This window comes from Lucilia cuprina, chromosome 2 (assembly GCF_022045245.1).
Source record: "Lucilia cuprina isolate Lc7/37 chromosome 2, ASM2204524v1, whole genome shotgun sequence".
Classification (NCBI taxonomy): Eukaryota; Metazoa; Arthropoda; class Insecta; order Diptera; family Calliphoridae; genus Lucilia; species Lucilia cuprina.
The window spans coordinates 48,503,926-48,529,954 of record NC_060950.1 but is presented as its reverse complement, the minus strand read 5'-3'; the positions used below and the strand labels follow the sequence as shown (position 1 = coordinate 48,529,954).

General features: G+C 29.2%; 1 protein-coding gene across 4 annotated transcripts in view; it reads left to right on the top strand.

Annotated features, from left to right (window-relative positions):
- Positions 1–26,029, top strand: part of LOC111686206 (serine/threonine-protein phosphatase PP2A 65 kDa regulatory subunit) — a 79,599-nt gene that overhangs the window by 41,087 nt on the left and 12,483 nt on the right. For all 4 annotated transcript variants that reach the window (XM_046945253.1, XM_046945254.1, XM_046945251.1 and 1 more), the window contains exon 6: positions 23,387–23,659. In XM_046945253.1, the coding sequence (XP_046801209.1) occupies positions 23,387–23,659 (273 nt within the window). The remainder of the gene's footprint in view (positions 1–23,386; positions 23,660–26,029) is intronic.

Below are 26,029 nucleotides of genomic sequence, written 5' to 3'. Positions count from 1 at the left end.
TCCCACCGATTTAGAAACCATGAAGCAGGAAGTTAGTTTTAATACAATTTTGAACTTTAATTTAAAAGCTAACAACGAAGATACTACGGTAAAGTACTCTTATTTATCTAAAAATAAACTACTGGATCTCCTTGAAAGATTGTCATTTATGGATCGCGCTCTTCGAGTCATTAGCTATTGTTTTAGATTTATACATCGTATTACGAAAGAACCAACTTCCACTGAAAATTTTATAACTGCCGTTGAGTTAATATTTACGAAAAACAGGATCATATCTATAAGTCAACACATTTATTTTCCAAAAGATTGTGCATGTTTAAATGAAAAGAAACCACTGTCTCAACGAAGCAGACTTTTAACCTTAACCCCATTCATTGATGAAAACCATCATATGCGAGTTGGTGGACGACTTAGAAATTCTGGACTTAGCTATGATGAACAGCACCCAATAATACCTGAAAGGTCCCACCTGGCCAAACTACTTGTTGACTTTTCTCACCGTATACTACTCCATGCAAAACATCATATTATGGTGCGAGCAATTAGACAAGGATTTTATATTCCCAGATTAAAAAATCTTGTGCGGAAGTGTATTTGCAATTGTAAATCCTGTACCATTTATAAACGAAGGTTCCAGCACCATGTAATGGCCGACTTTCCTCCTGAAAGAGTAAACTTTTCTTTGCCGTTTACGTATACTGGCGTCGACTTCGCTGGCACTTTTAATATTAAATCATCAAATTTGAGAAATGCCAAAATTATAAAGGGCTATGCAGCAGTCTTTGTTTGTTTCTCCACACGAGCAGTTCATCTGGAGATTTGTTCTGATCTTTCCACCGATGCCTTCCTTGCTTGCTTCGGTAGATTTACCGTTCGCAGAGGACTTCCTAAGACGTTATTCTCCGATAATGGAAGAAACTTCCTCGGAGCAAGTTATGCGCTACTAAATAACCACAACAGTTTCTTTAAAGCAACAGAACGTGCTTTAGTTGAAAAATACAGCTCATTTGGATTTACATGGTCTTTCATACCGCCTTATGCACCTCACATGGGTGGCCTATGGGAGGCAGCAGTAAAAAGCATGAAATCACACTTGAAGAAGATTACTAATACTCTGTCTTTTACATTTGATGAATTTACAACTCTGCTTGTAAGAATCGAAGCAGTATTAAATCACATCACATCAATACAGATAATCCGGACGAGATGGAAAAAAGAAGGAGAAAATCTAAAGCGAAATGATGTTCTGGTTAAAGATGACTTGTTGCCACCCACTGAATGCGCCTTGGTCGCGTCAAAAACGTAGTTTCTGGAAGTGATGGTAAGGTTCGGGTAGCAGATGTTCTTACCCAAAACGGAACCATTCGAAGATCAATAGTAAAATTGTGCCTACTTCCCACTACAGATAATTCACCAAATTTTAAATTGGATATTCTAACTGCAAACCCACAAAATAAATTAATCAACTAAAGAATAGTTAATCGCACAAAATATTTTTTTAACACTGTATATATTACTTTCTATTTCTTTTTATTGATATTTAGATGGAGGAAAGACGCCCCCGATGCCATGTTTGCCGTGGTAACCATCCCTTTATTGTAAAACCTTCAAAACTTGGGATGTCGAGCTTCGCCGTCTATCAATTAAAAATAAGGGATACTGTTTAAACTGTTTGGCTTACTTCCACAATCGCCAATGGTGCACCTCTAAAGACCGATGCTCAGTCCCGATTGGCGATAATAAATTGTGCAACGCTCGCCATCACACCTTCCTTCACCGCACCACACGGGATCCCTTGTCCTCCAGTTTTGAAGACGACGACAATAACCCACCTGAGCTCTTTCCAGAAAAGGGAAATATTGAAGAGCTTCCAATGGATGAAGCTTTAGTAAATGTAGAAGACATAAATATTAACGCCGCTTTGCCTTTTCTTCAAACGGCTATTGAAAATGTTGAAAACATTATACCTCCACTTGAGGCACAACCACCAATTGATGTTCCACCGTTTGATAAGGGATGTACTCCCGGTCAATTTATACCACCGCTAGTGAGAGTAAATTTAAATTATTGTGGCCAAAAAATGTACACCAACTTTTAACTCGACATTAATGTACCACAATCTTTCATTTTATTCGAAGTTGCCTATATGCTTCCAGAATTTAAGCAACAACAAATTCTTGAGGAGAATCATATGGCCAATTTATTATGGAGCCTGCCTTTTCCCATTATAGCTGTTATGCAATAAAAATGTCTTTACGCCTCAAAGAGCTGATAGGCTTTGCCTTACCGAAGCCAATTAAAATGCAAAGTGTAATATACCATTTTAAGTGATACCAGCCACTAGCCCACCCAGGATTCCATACAATTGAAGAAATTGATGGCGTATTAGGAAGTGATGTTGCTTCTCAAATCATAAAGCCCCCTATGGCACAAAATAGAACTGGTTTTGCCACAGCACAAAAATCAAAAATTAAATTTCACCTCCTTTATTTTATTTTTTTTTTAACGAAGCATTTTTTTTTGTATATACACAAACCACTAACTGGCTTTATTTTTAAGTTTTCTTAAGTTAGTTATAAGTTGAATTTGGAACGAGCAATTTGAATAATATTACTTTATAATAAAATATTTTGTACAAAATAACTTGGAAAAAATCCATTTTAGATCCGAAATTTTGAAATTTGGGCCGATTGGCTCCGGAAATAATTAGTGGAACAGTTTTTCTCATTTATACGAAATATTTTCCCACTTTAGACCCGGATTTTGGATCGGTCATTGAACCTTCCAAATGATGCATTAGAAGTTGAATTTTTAACTTATGAAAAAGAGTTGTTATTTTTTAAAATAATGCGATATGCTTGGATTTGGCCATTTTGAACACAGTACGTTCTTATAATCCGAAACTTAACTCCGATTTCTTAATACTTACAACTAGAGTCCGACCGAACTCAAAATTTCGTTCGGTACCGGACACCAAACCCGAACTTCGGTAAATTAGAAAGTTCGGCAAAACCCGAACTTTGTTCCATTTGTACCATTTTTGTGAAATGCATATATCTTAATACTTTTATTTTTGGTTTTTAACCGATTTATTGACAATGTACGAGCACGCAGAGAAAAAACATGGTTGTGGATAAAATTATGATTGTATTCTAAACATATTATCATTATTGTAACAATTTTAAAATATGATATTATGATAAATACGGTAAAAATATTTCATCATGATATATTTTTATTTATCATAATATTGTTATACATGATCATATTATGATCCAAGGTGATCAAAATTTCGTTTTAAATATGTATCGAAATCAAAATTAATTTTATCGAATTAGTAAAGTTATGGTTTTCAAAAAATAAAAATATATATATAACATAAAGATTACAATACTTAACACAATTCGCAAATTTCAATTTGCCGATTTATATGAAATTTTTGTTCACAAAAAAATTTAAGTATAATTTCATAAAAATACTAGTATTTTTAAGCATGTTATGAACGCTAGTCATTTTCTAAAGCGAACCTTATGTATGGCCATGTCAAAAAGTAAACCGATTTTGTCCATTTTTAATACCAATCAATCTGTAACAATAGTTTAGGTGGCCCTATCGTTCTTTTAAGAGACTGACATACATGTCTAGATCGTTTGAGAATAAGGACCTATAAACTTTCAATGTTACAAATGAGATCAAAGATATATAGTCGAAACTAGATAATTCAAATTAAATGTTTCACTTTTCATAGCTTTTTAATCACTTTCTGGTTAACTGTTTTTTTTAATCAGCCGAAAAAACGAACAGTTAAAAAGGCGTTTTGTACCTATATATGTCGGAAATTTATTGTACAGCCAGGATATATGACTTTCAGGATTTTTAAAACATTTTGATGATGTAAAAATATGATAAATAAACATTTCATAAAAAGTTAAGCGTTCGGTAAAAATTTCGCCGTACACCGAACCTTTAAACATATTTTTCAAATCCTGCGATTTCTATAGTATACAAAAATGCTACTAACCATACCTTGATATACCCGAGACAATAACCACGTTTTATGGATCGGGCATTTTATTTGTTCTAGCAACAAATTTAGACGCATCCTTTCAAAATTGTTCAATTCGTATTCATACCACTAATTGAGCCTGATTTAATATAAAAATCTTATTATTTTGGACAATGACCAATTTCGCAACCAATAGTAGTGTAAGTTATTGACATAGTTACCATTTGATGATTATTGGTAGTATTTAGAAGTGTGTAATGAATGATTGGAATCAAAAAACTTGTTTAAATTAATGGAAACTAGTACAAGAATTAATAATTTCGTATTTTTGGAAATAAATTTTAGGAAATCCCCATTAAATATCGAATATGAACGCTATATCTTGTTAAAAACGACAATGGACCGAAATGGATTGCAATTATTGTAAAGAAATAATTACTTTAAATGCATCATAATGAACAAACCAGAGCACAGTGGTATAGGAAAAAAGGGGGAAATAATTCGGTTACTTCTAAACGGTTAAACCGATTTTAATAAAATTTGGTATGCACAAAGACGAGGTGTTGTCGAGTTTAGGTTTTGAATTTGGACCTTATAGGTCAGGGGCCCGGCGGTGGGTTCTCAAATAAGGACACCTCGGCTATGTTAAATTTTTAAAACGATCCTATTTCTTAATTTGAGTTCCGATTTAAAAAAAATTTCGTATATAAAATCTCCTCATCGAGCACTATAAAAAATGTAAATTATCTCTAATAGTTTAGGAGATATTCGCATTTGAAAATTAAAATTTTAAAAATTTTACCGTCCTTACCTAGTACTATTATTTTCATCCATAAGGTTAACTCTTAAATTTGTTACATATATTGATGAAAATAATAGTACTAGGTAAATTTTCTAAAAGATGTTGAGTTTTCCCTAATTAATTTGTCAATTAAAAAACATTAGGTAGGCATGTTATATATCAATGGAAAGGTAATTTTGTCTATAACTGTGTATAATTTTTGAAAATTAAAAAATTCCCGGAATATTTTTTAAAAAAATTAAAAAATGTTTCTTATTCAGTTTTTGCGAAGATACAAATTTTTCAAATTGCAATAAAAATTTTATTTATGAATATTTTTTAATGAAATTTTACAGTTAGGTAGATTTTTTTACTCAAAATCCAAAATTAAATAAAAATTTTCTTATTAGAAATCCCGGAATTCCCAAAAAAGTTTTAAAAAATCCCATAAATGAGATTTTTTGTTTTTTTGCCTATTATATCCATACCAGGGGCGGGGTTATCGAAATCCGTTACAAAATGATTAAGAACATATTGGGTCATATAAAACAGGTCACTATAATTTGATATCGACTATGCGATTTGAGAATTTTTGCTCAAAATTGAATTTTCCATAAAAATAGGGTTTTTTTGGATGGACCTGGTCCCCTCGGTATCAAAAGTTTTTAGGTTTTGTTTCATTTATCGTATTTTGTGTAAAGTCAGCTTTCCAAAAAGTATAAATTCTATATACATCTTCTTAAAAACTTTTTAGTTAACTTAAAAAGAAAAACATACTTTTTCCCAAAAAAATGGCAAAAAATCGCCTTTTTTTAATTTTTTAAAATGCCTATAACTTTGGACTCAGTCATGATTTTTACGTAATTCTTTCACTGCTTGATTTATAAACTTGTTGTTAAGCAAATAAGAGAAAAATGGCGAATATCTCCTAAACTATAAGAGATAATTTTTTATAGTGCTCGATAAGGAGATTTTATATACGAAATTTTTTTTTAAATCGGAACTCAAATGAAGAAATAGGATCGTTTTAAAAATTTAACATAGCCGAGGTGTCCTAATTTGAGGACCCATCGCCGGGCCACTGGTTGGTCTATAAGGTCCAAATTCAAAACCCAAACTCGACAACACCTCCTCTTTGTGCATACCAAATTTCATTAAAATCGGTTTAATCGTTTAGAAGTTACCGAATTATTTCCCTCTTTTTTTCCTATACCACTGTGCAGAGGTATTACTAAATATCCGATCCAAAACTTCGGGGGTTTAAATAGCAAAAATGATCCAATAAGTAATATTCAGGTAAATTACCAAAAATTTCAATTTTTCGGAACTAAGAGTGGATTTTTCCAAGTTATTGTGTAAAAATATATTGTTTTAGAGTAATTATATTCAAACAGGTAAAGTTTTCATAAATTTTGTTAATATTATGAAACCAAATATATATTGAAATAATCCGTATACTTACTTTTTTGACGTAAATTTTGCACCTATTTAACTTCACCTTAAATGAGAACTCAAATAACAAAAATATCCAGAAAAAAGTAGTGAATAATAATAATCATAACTGTTTTTAAAAAATAAATAAATGTGTTACTTTTTGGTTTTTTGAAGAAATAATATCCTTTAAAAAAACAATTATCAGTATTTCGGTATACTTACTTATTTTTGTGATTAACTGTACTTATGTTTTTAATTAAATTTGAGATTTATTTATTTTATTTTGGGAAAAAACTCAAATTTTGGATTATAGGATTAATGGATGAATATTTGACAATATACCAATTGGCCAGCAACATTTTTAGGCAAATGTATTTTTTTTGTTCTTTCTAACCCAACATAATGATTCTCCTTTCAGAAAATGATATAGCCGAATTTTGAGCTCGATTAAAATACGTTAACACGAGCCGCTTGTCGCTCTTATGGTCAATAGCGCTTATAGTTAAGCAGTATCTGCTATTTGAATTTCTCAAAAACTCAATTCTTTGTAATATTTTACAAAGTATGTATGTCTTAATTTTTTACTGTAATACATTTTAAACAAAATATTTACAGCTTTATTTCGCGGATAATATTAAATATATCCCTGAATTTATATATAAATCGAGAAATCCTATGGCTTAAACTTTGGAGGTCGAAGGTCAATTTCTGCAATGTTTGGAAATTCTCTTTTAAACATGTCGAAATATTATTTATTTGTTTACCACATTATTATAATTACAATAATTTATTTTATTTATTATATTTTTAAGTATGACCTAATTTTTCGCCATTTATTTTGTGTTTTAGACCTTTTTAAAACACTAAAACTATGTACATTATAATTCATTAACAATAATATGTAAAACCTACTACCTATAAGCAACATTTATCACATAATATCGAATTATACGCTCCTATCGCGACCAGGTCACGTTTTTAGAAACAAAACCTGTTGTAAATCTGTTTTTCTTAAAGTAACAAATATTATGTATATAATTTGAATTTTGAAGTACAATATTAGCTTTATTTTTAGGTACTAAGCCTGTTTCTATTATTTACTATTATTTATAGCATTTAGACCAAAAATGTTGATTTTTTAAACTTTAAGCGACGAGTGTTAACGTCTTTTAATCGATCTCAAATTTCGGCTATCTCAATATCTGGAAATGGGAATCATTTTGTGGGGTTGAGATTCCAACATCTTCTTTTTGCGGTCACTCTAATATACATATATTTTTTTCTTAAAAGTTAGTTTTATCGGCTATTTCCAAAATAAATCAACTAAAAAATGCTATTTTAAATTTTTTAATTCCTTCAAATCAGGAGCATATACTCTACTCCTTAATGCGGTTTCTATGGCGTATAAATAAAATTCTTAACTCATTGAAAATGTCCTTTATCCTTGAATATCCTAAAAAAGGATATTTTGTTTTTCCTAATTTCTTTATGACAAATTGACAAAATTATTGTTATTGCTCTCATATGAATAGGATCTCAATGGGTTTGAAAGTTATAGGAGTTTTTATTTAGCTATATTTTTAGTGTCCGGCCGAACGTTCGGGTACGGGTTCGGAGTTCGGTAAAAAGTGAGGTTCGGCCAATGTTCGGTGTTCGCGAAATTTTGACCGAAAACAGAACGCCGAACCTTTTGAAAATGTTTATTTATTATATTTTTACATCATCAAAAAGTTTTAAAAATGCTGGAAATTTGTTTATAGAAGTTATCATACATTTCCGATATATATAGGTACAGAACGCGTTTTTTCGGCAGATTTGAAAAACTTAAACAAAACAAAATTTTGATCACCTTGAATCATAGTGGCTCCTATTCTGCATTTCAATTCGAATCGAAATTTTCTCCGTTTGGCAACTTTGATATTCTGCATTACGATTCGACTCTCCGTCACATAAACAACAACTTCCAAAAACGTAGGTACGATCCAAACGCATAATACACACATTCGTAAAGCATTGAAACAAAATGGAATTGCTTCTTTTTCTTACGATTCACTTTTTTGTTGGAATACCTTTATTCGATCGTTGCGTAACTGAATGCATAAACGTAATCGAAATGCAGAATAGGGGTGAATATGATCATGTATAACAATATTATGATAAATACAAAAATATCATAATGAAATATTTTGACGGTATTTAATCATAATATGATATTTTAAAATAATATGTTTAGATTACAATCATAATTTAAACCACAACCATGTTTTTTCTCTGCGTGCTCTTACAGAGAATTGTATCATTGTCAATAAATAAATTTTTTAATTTATAATCATAAATGCGTTTTTCATTATTATTTATTTTTCATACATTCTACGGAGTTAGGAGTCATTAAAAAATTTTTAATTATCAGCTGTTTTGGAGTTATAGTCATTTTTCGTTTATTTAAGATATGGTTTTCTAACCTCAATATATTTTGAACTACAAACGTAATTGTGATAACTTTATATGCAGCCATAGTTATAACAACATATTATATTATATATTTCGCGCCAGAGTTGCTCTCTAACCCATAGTGCGATTTTTTTAAATGTAAATTTTTAAATTGAAATCGGGAAAATCACGTTTTTGGTTTTCGTGTGTAATCTTGATTTCGTGTGAATTTGAAATGTTTTGAAAGCCAGAACATACATAATAGCATTTTTGAAAAAGTTACTATTTTTTAGTTATATAGGAATATTTCACAAATACGTATCTTATCTTTAATTTTATTAATTGTAATTTTAAAATATTTAAAAAAGGTATGTAAATATCAACATTGACTGCTTTTATTAAAAACAAAATCTTTACAAATAATTAAATTTTTAAAATTTTTATCCAAAATAAAATTATCAAGACTTTATTACAAGTTAAAGAATAAATACATATCTTTTAAGTAAGAACTAGTTCTATTTAATTGTTATAGATAGGTATAAATACAAAATAATAGCCTCATTCATCTCTTTAATTTTTTTAAACCCAAAAATGTATTATTGCAGAAAAAATAACATATCGTCCCTGTTTTGAATTTTGGTACTGTTTGTATTTTTTGATTTTTTTGTTGTTGCAATTTGCAGCTGTGCTGGTAATACCTATGTGTACAAACGTATTTATCAATATTTAAATTGGTTTTGGATTTAGAAAAAGCACTTTCATATAATAAATGCTTCAAGAAAAAGTTGATTTAAATCATAAAACCTCCATAATATTATTTTATTTACACTAGTTAATATAATACTGTATTTCTCTGGAACATTTTATTTAAAGCAATTGCGGTACTTGTATGAAAAAACAAAGTAGGCTGTATTTCTCATTCCGATTTTATAAACTTATTTGAAACTTTGCATAGACAGATGAAGAATTAAATAGGTATTTTCTGCTAATTAATTCGAGATTAGTAATCAAAATATCTCTACAAGTTTAAATCTAATTAATATTTTTAAGTAACACAGCTAAGGAAAATGAAAACATAATAATTTAAAAACTACTAAAATATTGGAAATTTCATTCTCTATAAAAGTTGTTATAACATCAAAAGTCGTACGCCGAACACTATCTCATCAGGATAAAATTACATAACATTTTTTGATATTTTTGCTCGGCCTATTGTTGCCATTTTAAGTACAGTTGTAAGAAAACTTTGCAACAAATCTGCGCATTATCTAAAGGCACTTTTGTTTTTTTTATTAAACACCTACATAAACTTGTTTATACTTTAAAATATCATATTTTTGCTATTTCTTGTCCTATGGATATACTAGCTACTTGAGTTAGCTATTTATCCATTTTAGACAATTTAACGAATTTTGGCATTGATTTGTTCTGTCCGTCGATCTGTGTATGTATAAAAAATATTTTAGAAATTAAATCAATGGAATGTAAAGCAAAAAAATAAAGCTTTTAAATCCTTTCATAGAAAATTACACATGCTGACAAAATTTCAAACAAGTCGAAATCCAGGGACCAAAGTTAACTTTTCTGAAACATTGCTTAATACGAATTCAATTTCTCCATCACATCAGGTTATTATGTTCTAAAAACTGAAAAAAAAAACATATTTGAAACCTTATAAAAACGAGAACATACCTTTATAAAATACGTTATGTTGTTCAAAAACCCAATCTGTCGACTTTAAAGTAAAGTCGACAGACGTAATATATAAAAAAACTTTTAGTTTTTTATATATTACGTCGCCATTTTAAGTCCGATCGTAACATATCATATATAAATATTTTTGGCTTGATTGAAGCTATATTTTACTCTTAGACTTAGAATTTTTAATTCGACGTCATATTCTTTGTGCGACTTCTGATATCTCGGATCCTTTCCCAAAATCTAAAATCTTGGCTACACTGGAATAAGGTACATTTAATTATATGAAATATAGGCTTTTAAAATGCGCACTTTTATACATAAAGAGCTATTTTACAGGTATTTAAAAATGCTTGTATAGTTCTAACTACAAACAATTAATTTGCTAGGGATATGGTCGCAAACAATTTTTCTTAAAATTATTTACAATACAAAAATTGTATCTACCCCTAACAAAAAAATCTAAAAATCGATAAAAATTTTAAGTTTTTTAAAAATGTTTTTTTTTTTTCATACAACTATTTGCATGTTTCTTGTTTTTTTTAACAATTTTGAAAAATATTTATATTAATTTTTAAAAAATATTATAAATTTATTTTATAATCTTTTAAAAAGTTACATATTTTTGAAGAAGTTCTTTAAATAATTAAAACTAATAAAAAATAATAATCGGGAATGGCCGACCATATGATGCCAGATATGAGCGTATCGAATATGTGATTTATTTTTATTTTAGCATTTATATTGAATTTTGTCTTGAATTTATATTTGTTATTTGAACAATTTATTGATAAAAAAAACTGTTTTTTTGAAAGAGACTATATATGGGAGATAGCATCAATTATGACCGATCCTATTAAAATTTGGTGGACGGATTTATCTTCTTATAAGAGATAAATATGCAGAATTTCATCACAATTGTAGTGTTTAAAAGGGAATTAACGACCTTGAAGTCATTATTAAGAGCTCCAAAGCCCTATCCGAGGAGTACGGTTGTATGAGGGCTAGCGGAATAATAGATCGATTTAATCCATTTTCAAACAATTTCGTCCTTAGGTAAAATTAAACATATCAGCCTATTTGCATAGAATTATCGGAAAAATTTCGACTTGTAGTTTGAGTGCAAGTCGGATGGATAAAGCTAAACCACTATAGTGCTGTAGGATATAATAAATTTTCCTCATTTTTGATAGGAAGTAGGATCTGGGAGGGTTTGTAACTGCAAAAATAATAATTATTGTTCATTTAAAAAAGTGTTTTTGGCGATTTTTCCTGGTAAATTAATTATTTGATGTGAGAACTTTTGACAATGAATATTTGAAAATTTTTTAACATCTATAAAATAGCTGTTTATGCATAAAAATGAGCATTACAATGCTTTTTATTATTGTATTGCCACAATTTCAGATTGTGGGGAAGGATCCGAGATATCAGAAGTCGGGCATGGAATGTTACATCTAATTAAAAAATCGACTAAGTGTGAAATGTAGCTTCAGCCAAATATTAATAAATCATATGTAACGATCGGACTTAAAATAACGATGTAATATAAAACACGCAACTTAAGAAGTCATGAATAAGCACATGAATAATGGAAGTTTATAAATTATTTATTAAGATTATTATTGATATTAATATTATTAATTAAATATTCTTCAGGATCGAGTTCAAGTCCCACTTAGGGATAAGTTATTTTCCAAATTGTAATGATAATTATAATTATAAGAATAATAATTATAATTATAAGAATACTGAAAATTTAATTTTTCGGACACAACAGCAGAATGGAATGCATTTCGGGCCCGCTACGACTCTTCATCAGCAATCTTCTTGTGCTACAACAGCGGCAAAGAGTCCTGATCAGGGAAACCAAAATATGCAAATGCATGTTTTTTGTGGTGCGTCGTATGAACTCATTAATAAGATAATTACACATTTCAGACCAAGAATTTATGCATCGATTTGTTAGAGCATATTTTACCCATAAGATCTTAATATAGCATGATTTGACTTTTTGAAGTTTTTAGAGCATATTTTATTCTTTTGGTGCATATTTTGATATTTTTCGCTTCAGTTATTCATAATTGTACCTTTTAAAACCTTTTTTTTCAAAATCTTAAAAATTGAGAAAAAAATATTTAATTTTTTTTAAATTTCTTTCAAATTTTTAGAACTGATTTTGATCATATATAGATTCTGCAGTGAGGCTCGCTTATCTAAATTAATCAAAAAAAGTATCCAGAAAATCGGTCAAGTAATACAGCCGGATAATGTTCTAAATCGTGTTGGCTTCGTTTACTAATATGTACTAGAGAACATAAAGGGAGCTCCGCTTCTCTAATCAAAATTAAATTAAAAATCAGATTATAAAAATTTGTATGCATATGTAAAATAAGTACAGATAACATTTTTTCTTACACTTATAAAGATAATCAAAAATTATACGATTCAAAGCAAAACACCATTATATATACTTTCTTCTCTTTTTTCTAGAAGCTGTGTTGTTTACTTTTTACGTTTTGTTTCTTGCTTTGTTTATTTTTCAGTTCATGCATACGTACATATGTGTGACTTCTACTTTTATGTATTTGTAACAACTTTAAATGCTAATAGCTCCCAAAATTCTGAACCGATTTATGTATATATTGTGCACATCTACGAAGAAGTACCTTTAAAATAATATACCTTTGGCCAAAATCGAAAAAGGGGAAAGGGGTCACCAAAAATAGCCTTGCCTATTAATTATATAGATAATAATAATACCCATGTTCTAAAACACCATTCCGATCTAAAATCGAACTATTTTAGTAAAGCTATTTATAATAACAATAATCAGAAAGGTTTCATTCCAAAAAAAGGTTTTTTTAATATATTTAAAAAATAAAAAACGAAATAATCCACATTCGATCGGAATGGAATTCTGTTGCAGAGCTAATTGCAAAATTTACTTTTAAGTAATAGTTTGATATATTATAATTTGCAATGTACTTTTGGTGTACTTCGAATCTACATTCTGCTGAAATACATATTAACAAAAATAGTTCTTAGAATGACTTTAGAAGTAATGAATTTCGAATCAAATAACAATGACTTCATGCCTATGAATAACCTGTATTAAAACAATTTTTGTAGGTCTTTTTTTCCTGGGATATAGAGATATATTTTGAATATTCTTTACAAGAGGCAGGTTAAAAAAGAATAGTGCTGGACAGGTTGTTTACGATAACCGTTCATGAAGGGGTATGGGTGATTGTTAGACTAATTAGCAGATTTTTAAACATAGGGCTTAATTTAAAACTGGGAGAAATTAAAATAAACTCGGGGAAAAGTAAGCAAAAATCAAAAGTTGAAGAACTCAATACCGTTTGAGTTAAAATACTTTACTAAAAATTGATGTAAGGAATGAAAAGATCATAATATAAGTATTATGTAATGTTCAATTGGACAAACTTGAACAGCAAAAAAAAAAAAAAAAAACAGTAGTCTCATAAAAATGATTACTCATGGATCCTCATGAATCCAAAATAATCGATTTATGAGACTACTGTATTTTATTTGTTATTTATTCTTTAAACTATGATATGAAACAATTATAAAAATCTTGTAGGATGATATATCTCAATAAATATTGAATATTTCATTATATATATTTTCAGTCTTATTGTGCATTTCAATGTTAAAAAAATAATATTTTAAGAGCATATTTTTTAAATTTTAAGAGAATATTTTGTGTTTTTTGTTGCATTTATGCGGTTTCCCTAGTAATGATCGATAAAATACAACACTGAAAAAGCTCGTTAACTTCGATCTAACTCAATAAAGTATAATAGAATAAGACTTTGTTACAATTCCCATATTGTATTTAAAAATATTATTACATTTTGGAAAATAACTTATCCCCAAGTGGGACACGAACTCGAGCCTTTCGTACCAACTTCGAAAGAATGTCGGACATTTTTTCCGACATCTATCAGGCTTTCCTATATTTGAGCAGACTTTTGTACGAACTGTCAAACGTTTTATAACACATAGGTCTAAATAAACACAATTTATTGTCAAAACTCTAATCTCGCAATTACATTTTTAGCACTGCAGTGTTGAAGTAAAATCTTGAAAGATTCTGAAGTTAGTCTGCAAAAAAAAATGTAAAATATTTTTCATAAATTTAAAAAAAAAAAATCCTAAAATGTTCACATATATATTGGATTTGTGGATGCGATTTGTTGCCATTTCTTTACAGACGAAGAACATATATTAAAATTAAATTAATAAATAATTATGATAACAAAAATATAATTTTGATATGTAAATTTTTTAACAAATTGGTATTTTATTTTAAAACAAACTTCAAAAATTGAAACATTTATATTTTATATCAGAATAAAATTGTTTTTTAATTGTATTAATTTGTAATTTTCAATTTTTTTGATTTGTGCTCATACAGTCTTATAAATGAGCAACCTAATGTCGATGACATACTAATCACATACACAAATCAAACATGTATGACCATCGTTATTTAAAAAAAGTATATATTAAACATATTACTTATTACTTTTACTTGTGAAAAATATATTCTATATATTTTATTCATTAAAAATTATTTCTTTCGAATTTTTAAATTTTATGAAAATTCAAAATTACACCAATATGTTGGGAAATATTTGCAATACAATTATGGGCTTGGTACCAAATAAATTAATAAATTTTGTGTATCTTGGAAACTGTTATATTTTTTAAATTTTTCATAGATAGAAATTGGCGTACTTGTTTGGCATCTCTAATATGTAACATATTGTAAATTTGGAAAACTATTGTAGTTAGAATCTTCAAAATCGTTAAGTGGGTTTTTATTTATTTTATAAATTTTTAATGTAAAAACAAATATTATTGTAGTTTTGGACAAAAAATATGATAAGACATGGTATGTATGTATAATATTTACAGATTATACTGCAGGGACTGCAAAATTAATCTTTATTGATGAAAGCTCCTGGCATCCACCAGTAACATGTTGCCAAGACATAATATTCTAAAAAGAAACAACAAAAGAAAACTAAGATAAACGGAAGAGAAACATTTTTACTTACGGAGTAGGTCCACATAATAGGATGAGTCAATTCCCGTCCATTTTGTTTTTATATTAAAAATAAAACATTTTTTTAATAAAATAAAAAATTAAATTTTAAGGCGATCTTACCATGACCGTCTGTATAGCCTATACAGTATAAGTATTTGTTTGGTGTTGAAAATGGGCATTATTGGTCCACTTTATCGATTAGCAATACGATACAAGTGTACCCTCTAAAAACAGCTTTATCTGTTTTAAAAATAGAAGTATTCGACATAAATAAGTTTTGGTCCATAATTGATCCCATATAGGGAACCCTATATGGAAATGGCTATAACACTTATTACTGTCTTAAAAATACGAGTAAATCGATGAAATTTGAATAAGTATGTCTCTTACGAGCCAAAACATTTATATCAAATTTTGTGAGGATCGGTTCATAATTGACCATATATTCATATTAGGTCAGTATGTTTATATTAAATAAGACTTATTTCAAATCAAAAGAAAATGAATAATATGAATAATAAATTTGTAAATAAATAAATATAAACATATATATTTATAATTTTATTTTTCTGAAAATAATTAGAAAAATAAGACATATATGTATGTTTTATTATTTTTATACAATTTTTAAACAAATTTAATTAAAAATTATAATTTTAAAATTCTTTATAATCACAGAAAAACTGTAAAACGATTTCAATTGCCAAAACCACGTTTTCAATTATTTAATTTATTGAAGTTTAATTTTTGATTGATTTCATACACAAAATTTGTATTTGTTTTTATTGTTGTTGTTGTTAAATAAGTTTTTTTATTATATATTTTTATGATTCAAATACAAAATGAACTGAACCCTTTTAAATTGTTGATTAATCGTTTAACTGAATTATTTTTAAATTAGTTTTTTTCAGTGATATATTCTGATAGTAATTCAACATTTTCTGAAAACAATCAAGTGAACTATTGGGAATATTGAAACGAAATTTAACATAAATACTCTTAGGTGGTCTCTAGAGTTCTATTTTTTTAATCGACATAAAATTAATAACTAATTAAAGAATTTATAAACATATATACAGATATTCCTTATAAGTAGTAGTCAATACTTCTTGAATTACAACATTGTAGTGGGGATATAATTCTTCTTTTGACCCAATGAAAATGGTTAAAATCGATCCATTGTTTCACCTAGCCCAAACCCGTACCCCCGAATAGGGCTTTTCAAAAAATCTTCAAAACTATGTTGATAAAAAAATAAAAATTAAGCAAGTAAGTAGACCATATAATACCAAACACCAGTTACAAAAATAAAATATGATTTAGATTTCATAATAAAACATTTAATTTGAATTGTACCTTCTTAATCCATTAATTGTTAAATAAAATTACTGAGTAAATGGAGTTTCCTTTGGACTCAGTGTAAATCCACTGAAAACTGCTAGTTTTCTTAACTAGTGGGTATAAAATTGAAAACTTTATACCGCCAATGCTAAATGGCATTAGATAAAAAACTTCGGATCACATAAAAAGGAGCGGAAATGTGGGCTTTTTTGGTATATTTGGTATTAAATCATCCTTCAGGGTAACAACCCTACGTAGTATTTTTCAGGGAGGAATATCTGCTATCAAAGGAATGGTGAATTGGCTTAGGTACTATCACATAATGCGGGATATGTATATATATACAGACAGCAAAGCAGCTATCAAAAATATAGCGGGTGTATTCACGACATCTAGGTTAATCTCTGAATAAGATAGCGAAACAATCCAGGATAACGATAATATGGGTCCCTGGTCACGATAAATGTCATGGTAACAACAAAATCAGGTAAAATCACTTGTTTGATTTCGAGGTCTATTTGGCCTCTATATGATGTTCTCATATCAAGATTGCTCAAACGTTTTCAGTGGCCATTGTGTCTTAAGCCTTGTATATAATCACTACTGCAGATGTCATAATGAGGAAGCTGATGAAACGATATTACATCTACTTTGATTTGCCCTGCGTTGACTGATAGCAGAGAACATCACTTTGGTGCTTCCTTATTCTCAGGCATGGAGGAGCTTTCTGTAATAGGTCTTAAGAATATCCTATGCTTCATTAGTTAGACTGCTGCGAAACTAGGGTAACACACCTGACCAACTTAAATGATCGCAAGTGGGCTGCTTGACACCTAACCCAATTGGGGAAATATAAGATACAAGAATTATTAGTTTTATATAAAAAAGAGAAGAGTTTTCTTCCTTTTAAATATTTTACCTTAAGATGTTATACACACAAAAGTACTCTTTAAGGCTTGTAAAAAACAATTAAAATTTATTTATTTAATTATGTATATAAAAATAAACAAAATGCACTAACAACAAAGGTTTTCGACCTAAAGTGAGATTATTTAAATATACAGTAGTTTTCCGATTTAACGAACCCATATGTTGTCAGGCCTGTTCGTAAAATTGAAAAGTTCGTTATATGCAGTACTAAGTAAAACGTGGGTTTTTGGTAGGAAAATAATTAAAAATAGGTACATAAAATATTTTTTAAATGTATTTTATAAAAATTAATTCTTTTTTTATAAAAATAGTACAAAACACAAAATTCCGAATCTTATATACCCACCTTCAAACCATATTTGTGTCGAATTTAATCGCTGTATTTTTAATTCTGTCATGAGCTTTAAAGTTATTTCTCGAAGTTCATCGCTATACTCGTATTTTTAAGCGAGTAATGAGCGTTGAAGTAATTTTCTTAAAGGGGCCTGATATGGAGGGTTAGGTCAATTATGGACCGATTCCCATAAAATTTGTTAAAGATATCGGTTAGTACTCGGCGTACTCGTATTGTTAAGCGAGTATTGAGCGTTAAAGTCATTATCTGAAGGACGAACGGACATAGCTACATCGAACTAAAATTTAATAAGAACACAGAATGAGTTACAGTTTTGGGTATAAAAGCACCGCTTGCTACAACTTAGGTTATTTGTTATTTTTGATAAATGTCATTTTATCTTAATTTAAATAATATTTTTATTAGTTCGTTAAACAGAATACAAAAAACAAGTTTTGTTCGTTATTTAAGGTAGTCAATAGGAAAAATTAGATAGTTTGTTAAATGCGATGTTCGTAGAATTGAATGGTCGTTAAATCGGAAAACTACTGTAATTATATAAATTACAGTGTTTTAGGAGTGTATGTACAGCTTTTATGTTTTCAACATTAATTGTTTTAATGTTCGTAATTTCAACAAATAGATATCTAAAGTGTAAAATAACTAGTAGGTAACTTTACCAAATGTGTAAGTTGACATGTATTTCAAATCAGTACCTATGGATTAAAATTACCAAATATTTTTACACCAAAGGTAACTATGCACTGATATATACCTATTTGTTGAAATTACGGGCATAAGTAGATCTGGACATATTTTTTGAATATATGTATCTGTGTTTGTGTAACGTAGTTGCAGTTAAAGATTAAATGATGTACATCTAATGGGGAAACATTGTTGCATAAGGGTATTGATTTTGAGGAGTATTTTAGAATATGTGTTGGTGTGTAATTAATGTATGTCCCAGTCTTAGGCGGCTATAGACTATTATATCACGTCTTGATATTTCTTCTGGACAAATTGGTGATATTTTATCAGGGTTAAATATTTTGTAATGGTGTTGATAGTTTGACCATTTTTCGGCTTCTTTATTCTTAATATTATTAAAAGTGTTCCGTTTAATATCTATTTTGTTATGTAAGGGATATTTTATAATAGGGGCAGAAGCGGCGTATTTTGCTGCTTCGTCAGCTAGCACGTTTTCTCTGATGCCAGCTAGCATGGCCTGGAATCCACATAAGTTTAAATTTAGTGTGATATCTTGTCAATAAATCTCTGATTTAAGAAATAATATTCTTATTATATAGGTTTTGGATTGCGGTAATAGCTGATTTTGAATCTGAACATATTAAATATTTTCCAGCGGTGTTTTTGAATTTATTTAAAGTGTTAAGCATTGCTAATGCTTCAGCAGTAAAAATTGAGCAACTGTTATCTAATGAAGCCAGGAATTCTATTTTCAGTGAATTATTTATAATAGCAAGTTATGTGGAGAAATTGGTTTTGGATCCGTCTGTGTAAAAGATTTTCCAGTTTAGGTTTCATTGTTGTTGTTTCATTGAAGAGTGAAATATATTCAGTGTTTGACGTTGTATCTTTAGGAAAATGCATTACATCGAAAATAAAGCTGGCATTTTTCAGTTTCTATTGGGGTTCTGATACTTGATGTATTTTTTGTGGTTTTAGATCAATGTTCATTTCTGAAGCAAATTTTAATGCAATATATAGTGTAGAGGGATACCATGGAGTTTGTTGTGTTAAGATTCTATGAATATTTCCTAAGAGGTTTCGTTCAGAGGGAAATGAAATTTTTGTAACTAGATTTGTAGTGAGAGTTTTAAAGCGTTCTTTTATAGTGGGTAAGCCAGATTCGGCCATTAGGTTGATTATTAGTCTGATTGCTTGGTTATAAATTGGGTATATTTTTTAATTGAGAGTTAGTGGTTTTGCCGTAGATGCTAAGACCTTAGTCCAATTTAGCTAAAATTATGCTACGAATTATATTCAAAGAAGTGTTAGGATGGGAGTTACTTCTTTTGGATGTAATACATTTTATAAGACTTAATCTATTTAATAAACTTTTTTATGTGATCAATATGCGTAGACCATGTGTAATTGCTGTTAAATATTATGCCTAGAATTTTTAATGATTCCACTTTATCAATTGTATTTCCTTGTATGACAATATTCATATTATTACAGGAGTGTTTTTTGCATATATGGATAAGTTTTGTTTTGCTAAATGATATTTTTGATCCAGTTTTATTACACCAAGTGTTTAATGAAGTAAATAATGAATTGATTTCGTCTTGGAAATTAATGTTCTTGTCGTGTTTACATATTAAGTATGATATATGACATGTTTTTAATGTTTGTAGAAATTTGAAATAATACTACCGACAAGGAGGATCCTTGCGGAATTTCATTGTGTAGTGGTTTAGTAATATAAAGTTGGTTACTAACTTTTACTCTAAGTTTTCTTTTGATTAGAAACGAGTATATAGTTAATTATATTTTTTCCGAATTTCCATTCTTTAAGTTGAGAAATTATTGTATGTATACCAATGCGGTCGAACGCTCTTTCAAAATCTATTGATATAATGGATACATGGTTATGATGCGACAAAGCTGATGCGGTTATATGATCGATATAATATAGTGCATCGATAGCACCTTTATTGGGTTTACAGATAGCGAACGAAATTCAATTCGCTCGCGAATTCAACTCGTTTTCCACTCGCTCGTAAGCGAGTTGAAAAAACAAAAACATGTAAATATCGCTTACGAAGCGATATTGCTTTTTTGATATTAAAACGAGTTAAGTTTGTCCCATAAGATTTAATAGAATTTGTTTTTTTTTTATTATTATTACTTGGATTGGGAAATGATCACTGCCATGTAATTGAGGGCGTATGTTCCATGTAGAATTGAGTGTTTAGTCTGCTGATATTAATGAGAGATCAATATGAGTAAATGTTGATCTTGTTGAAAAGTCGGTTGGCCTACCATCATTTAATAATATTAAATTGGAGTTTGTTAGTATGTTTTCAATTAAGGAGCCTCTTTGGTTTGTTCTGGGTGATCCCCATAGTCTAGAATGAGCATTGAAGTCTCCTAAGATTATTGTGTTTCGACTGTTGTTTGTTAAAATTGATGTTAATTCAGCGGTATTTATTTGTTCTGTGGGATGCAGATATATAGATATAACTTTAAGTTTAAAGCCGAAATGTATATTTACTTCAACGTAGAAATTTGTGACTTTCTTGATTTTATATTTTGGATTGTTTTTTAAAAATAAAGCACAGCCGCCATGTCTACCTGTACTACAGTTAGATAATGATGCAGCATATCCGTTAATTTTTATAATACTAATATGATGGTAGGTTTCCTGCAAAGCAATAATATCCGGTGAATTTTCACGTATTAGTAGTTGTAGTTCATGAAGATTATTATAAAAACCGTTTATATTCCATTGAAGAATTTTTATATCCATTTTGATGATAAAAAAGGTAGCTTATAGTTCCATGTCGGAAAGTGAGGAGTCCATTTCGGTGATTTTGCATGGATTATAAGATTTATCTGTTGACGAAGTTGTTTTTGTTTTGAATGAGGTAGTAGGTTTGTCTTTCGTATGATTACCTCTATTTTGTGGTATTGTTAATAAGTGTGTTTTGTTGTTCAATGTAGATGATAATTTGGTGTTATTTGTTTGGTTTAATAAGTATGTGTTTGAAGTATGAGTTTGATTTGTTTTGCTAAAATGTGATATGTTCTTAGTATTTGTAGGTTTGTTTGATTGTTCTTATATTTTATTAGGTGTTTCTGTTGGTGTAGCTTTTGGATGTTCTTTATTAGTGTTTGTTGTTGTATGATAGTCTTCAGTACTTAATGAAGAATTAGCGGTATTACTGGTTGTAGTTGGTGGTTTTAGTCTTTTCTTTTTTTCTTCTATGGCATAATTTAATTCCTCTGTTGGAATGTCATAAAGTGTATTTGGTGCTTGTACCATTGCTTCTTTATAAGAACAATTGTTTAGTGTTTTTATTTTCAAATTTCTTGTTGCTGTTTAAAAACTGGACATTTTTAGTAGAACGATGAGCGTGATTACAATTTATGCATTAGTGCAGGGTGTTGGGTCATGCAATGCTGAAGCGCAAATATTGCAGTTTTCAATACCACCACAATATTTTCGAGTATGTCCTAATTTAAAGCATTTCTTGCATTGGATAGGATTTGGAATGTATGGTTCAATTTTACAATTTAAGAATCCTATTTTAATTTCATTTGGTAGTTTATACCGGCTAAAGTTTAGAATATGGAGAGAAGTATTATTGACTTTGTTATCAATGAATTTTGTTATTTTTTAGCATTCAACGACTCCTTGATCTTTTAAACCATCAACAATTTCATCCTCCTTTAAATTTTTCAGGGTTGGTGCAAAGATAACTCCTTTGATAATATTAAGTGTGGGATGTAAGAAGGTTTCAATTTGACAGAAACCTGGTAGGTTTGTGGTTTTTGGAAATTTGTTTGTTCGGGCTTCGTTTTTAGTAAGTATTATTAAATTACCATCTTTGGTAAAAGTAGTTTTTTGGGGGGCCTCACTGGATATACCTTCCAAAGGCTTTCAGACAAGAAATATATTATATGATTGGATTGGTTTATCAGATATTTTACTTTTTAATACAATGAATATGGGACATTGTTGTTTTGAGATGTTGTTGTTTTTTCTACTATTTTTGGGAAGTCTAGAGTAAGATTGATTTGATTACTGTTAATTTTTTTCGTTTTGGTGATGGCGTTCTTTTTTGTTTATCCGGATCCAGTATAGAAAATGGATTTCCTCCCGAGGAGGACGACATGTTTAACACAATTTATATCCGAATGATATACAAAATTTGCAAAAGTAAAAACAAAATAAATAGAAGGCAAGTTTAACTGTATGAGAAAATCAAAACACAATTTTTTATGTTTTATTTAAGTTTATAAAAGCAAGTGAGAGAGTATTAAAGTCAACCGTATTCAATGAGAACTTGGTGTCAACTGACAACTAAAATTATTATAGTTTTCATTAATTAGGATTTACACTTAATGTAATATACGGAAATACTAGTCGGTTTGTATAAATGTAAGTTATTTTTCGAACAAGTTTTTTTCTTTTTTAGCTGAAATTTTTGAGCAGTGTTAAAATTTTTTGTAGTTATAGAACTGTGAATATCAGCAATGCTGTTCATTAAAAAAAAAAAACTTTTTAAATCCACAATAATTTGTATTTTATTAAGTTTTTTGTCTCCCCTGTAAATAATGAGAATACTAAATGACGCATATATTTTTCCGTCTTATTTCTTAAAGGAATGACATGCCTGTTTTGTTTGAATATGTTAGCTGAAGTTTGTGGAACCGATATTACAACAAAATTGCTGCTCCCAACTGTATTATTATTGGCTTCAGATCCTGTCGCAAACGTCCGTTTTAATGTGGCAAAAACTCTTCAGAAGATTTCGCCCTATCTCGATAGCACTGTTATTGATTCACAGGTTAAGAAAACGTTGGAAAAACTTAATGCTGATACAGACGTTGATGTCCAACATTTTGCTTCTGAAGCTATTGCTGGTATTGCTGCAGGTAATTAATTAATAATGTATATATATATATATATATATATATATATATATATATATATATATATATATATATATATATATATATATATATATATAATATATATATATATATATATATATATATATATATATATATAATATATTATTATATAATATATATATATATATATATTATATATAATATATTATATATATATAATATATATATATATATATATATATATATATATTATAATATATATATATTAAGAGACTAACAGATAATCACTTTCTGGTTAACTGTTTTTCAAATCAGCCGAAAAAACGAACAGTTAAAAAAGCGTTTTATACCTATGTACATCAGAAAGTTTTTGTACAGCCAGGATGTTTGATAACTTCTGTAAACAAATTTTCAGCATTTTTAAAACTTTTTTACATTTAAAATATTTTTTAAACTTTTTTGTAAAAATATGATAAATTAACATTTTATAAAAAATTCGGAGTTCGGTAAAAATTTCGCCAAACACCGAACATTGGCCGAACCTCACTTTTTACCGAACTCCGAACCCGTACACAAACGTTCGGTCGGACACTATTAAATAGTATTGCTTACAAAAAAATATTATTAACATGTATATTTTGTGGCGTAGCCCTTATTTTTTTAACCTCTCTTAACCTGGAAGAAGGCATAAAGTCGACTAAAGATATTAGTGTCTTAATGGATATTTTCTCCCATTCACTTCTCAAAATCTCTTCTAATTCTCACTTATTTGACGGATGTTTCATCTTAACTTCCCGATCTAATAGCTCCCATAGATTGTCTATGGTGTTTAGATCGGGAGACTGTGATGGCCAATTAAAAACATTGACATCATTATCATTGTCGCTTAGAAAGGCGACTGGAGTGCTTTGGATCGTTATCCTGTTAGAATATGCTACTAGGAGCCATTTTTCCCATAGATGAGGAAGCATGTTTTCTCAAAGGATACTTCTTGGCGTCCATTTTTCCTTCGATTTTAATTAAGAAACCTACCCCATCACGGGAAAACGCGCCTCTAAATACATGACGTATAATAAAAAAATTTTCTAAACATATCGTTCCCTACCCCATACCATTATTGATCTACCGCCATGTTTGACGGTTGGAAGTTGATATTAGGAGAATTGCCCAGGCGGTCTGCGAACGTAATTTATCAAATCGGAGCCAAACAAATTAAATTTGCTTTCATCGCTCCACAAGACTTTAGCCCACTGTTTATTTGACCAATCCTTATACCGTTTTGCAAATTCTTTTTGTTAATTGAACTGATGAGAGGTTTCTATGCAGGCCGTCTCGCATACAAATTAGCCTCTTTTAACCTACGGCGAACAGTGTGAACGCCTATAGAGACTCTCATTTGCGAAATTAGCAACGTCCACTGCGGTCTTTCGGAGGTGCAATCATCTGGCGGTCTTGACGCGATGTAGTTTTTCGAAAATTACCACTACCTGATTTTCTTTCGACACTATTTCTCAAGGAAAATCGAGATTTAATGCGACATACAGTGGATTGATTTCCACCAAAGAGGTGTCCCACTTCACGCATAGATTTTCCTTCCTCTTGAGCTTGACAACTGCAATAAAAAAGAGATAAATTATTTCCCGTTATTTTGAAACAGATGTTATTAAAGATCATGAAACAGATTTTATTAAAGATTATAATATTGCCAAGAAATTAATGAAAAATGAATTAATAAACATTGTTAATTACTGAAGGATCTACTAGACAACATTTTGGGTGAATCTGAATTGTATGACAGCAGTGCCATTAAAGAATGCATCCCATTTCATGAATTTTAATTAATTTATTATAGCACAAATATCAATAAAGTGAATTTCAATACATTTCATAATTAATCTAATGGAAAAATTCTCAATACTAATTGATTCGATTTTTTATGTAAGAAAATAACAAAATATTAAAAAAAATAAGATTTTAAAATGGTTGGGATCTAATGGGTTAAATATGTATACCTCAGTAAAACAAGCCGACCCAAAATTTGTTCTAAAATTGGTCTAAAAAAATAGGTTGGGGTACTTAAAGTTATATAAATTATATTGAATTTAATCGTGGACAATCTATACATGTGTATAAAATTCTTACACGACCTAAACGGCTGAAGCTTAAGAATTGTAATTATAACAGGAGATTGGTCTTTTTAGTACTTTTTTCGAATTCGACCCGTTTCTCTTTAAAATCAGCCAAAATACAACTTAACTTCCCTGCAAAAATTATTGGAGAACAGCATCCATTTAAGTAATCCATAAAAGCTCCTTATATGCACTATATTGGAGTACATGATCCGTTTAGTAGTCCTATGTGATGCAAGCACATATCATATTTCCTATTTTG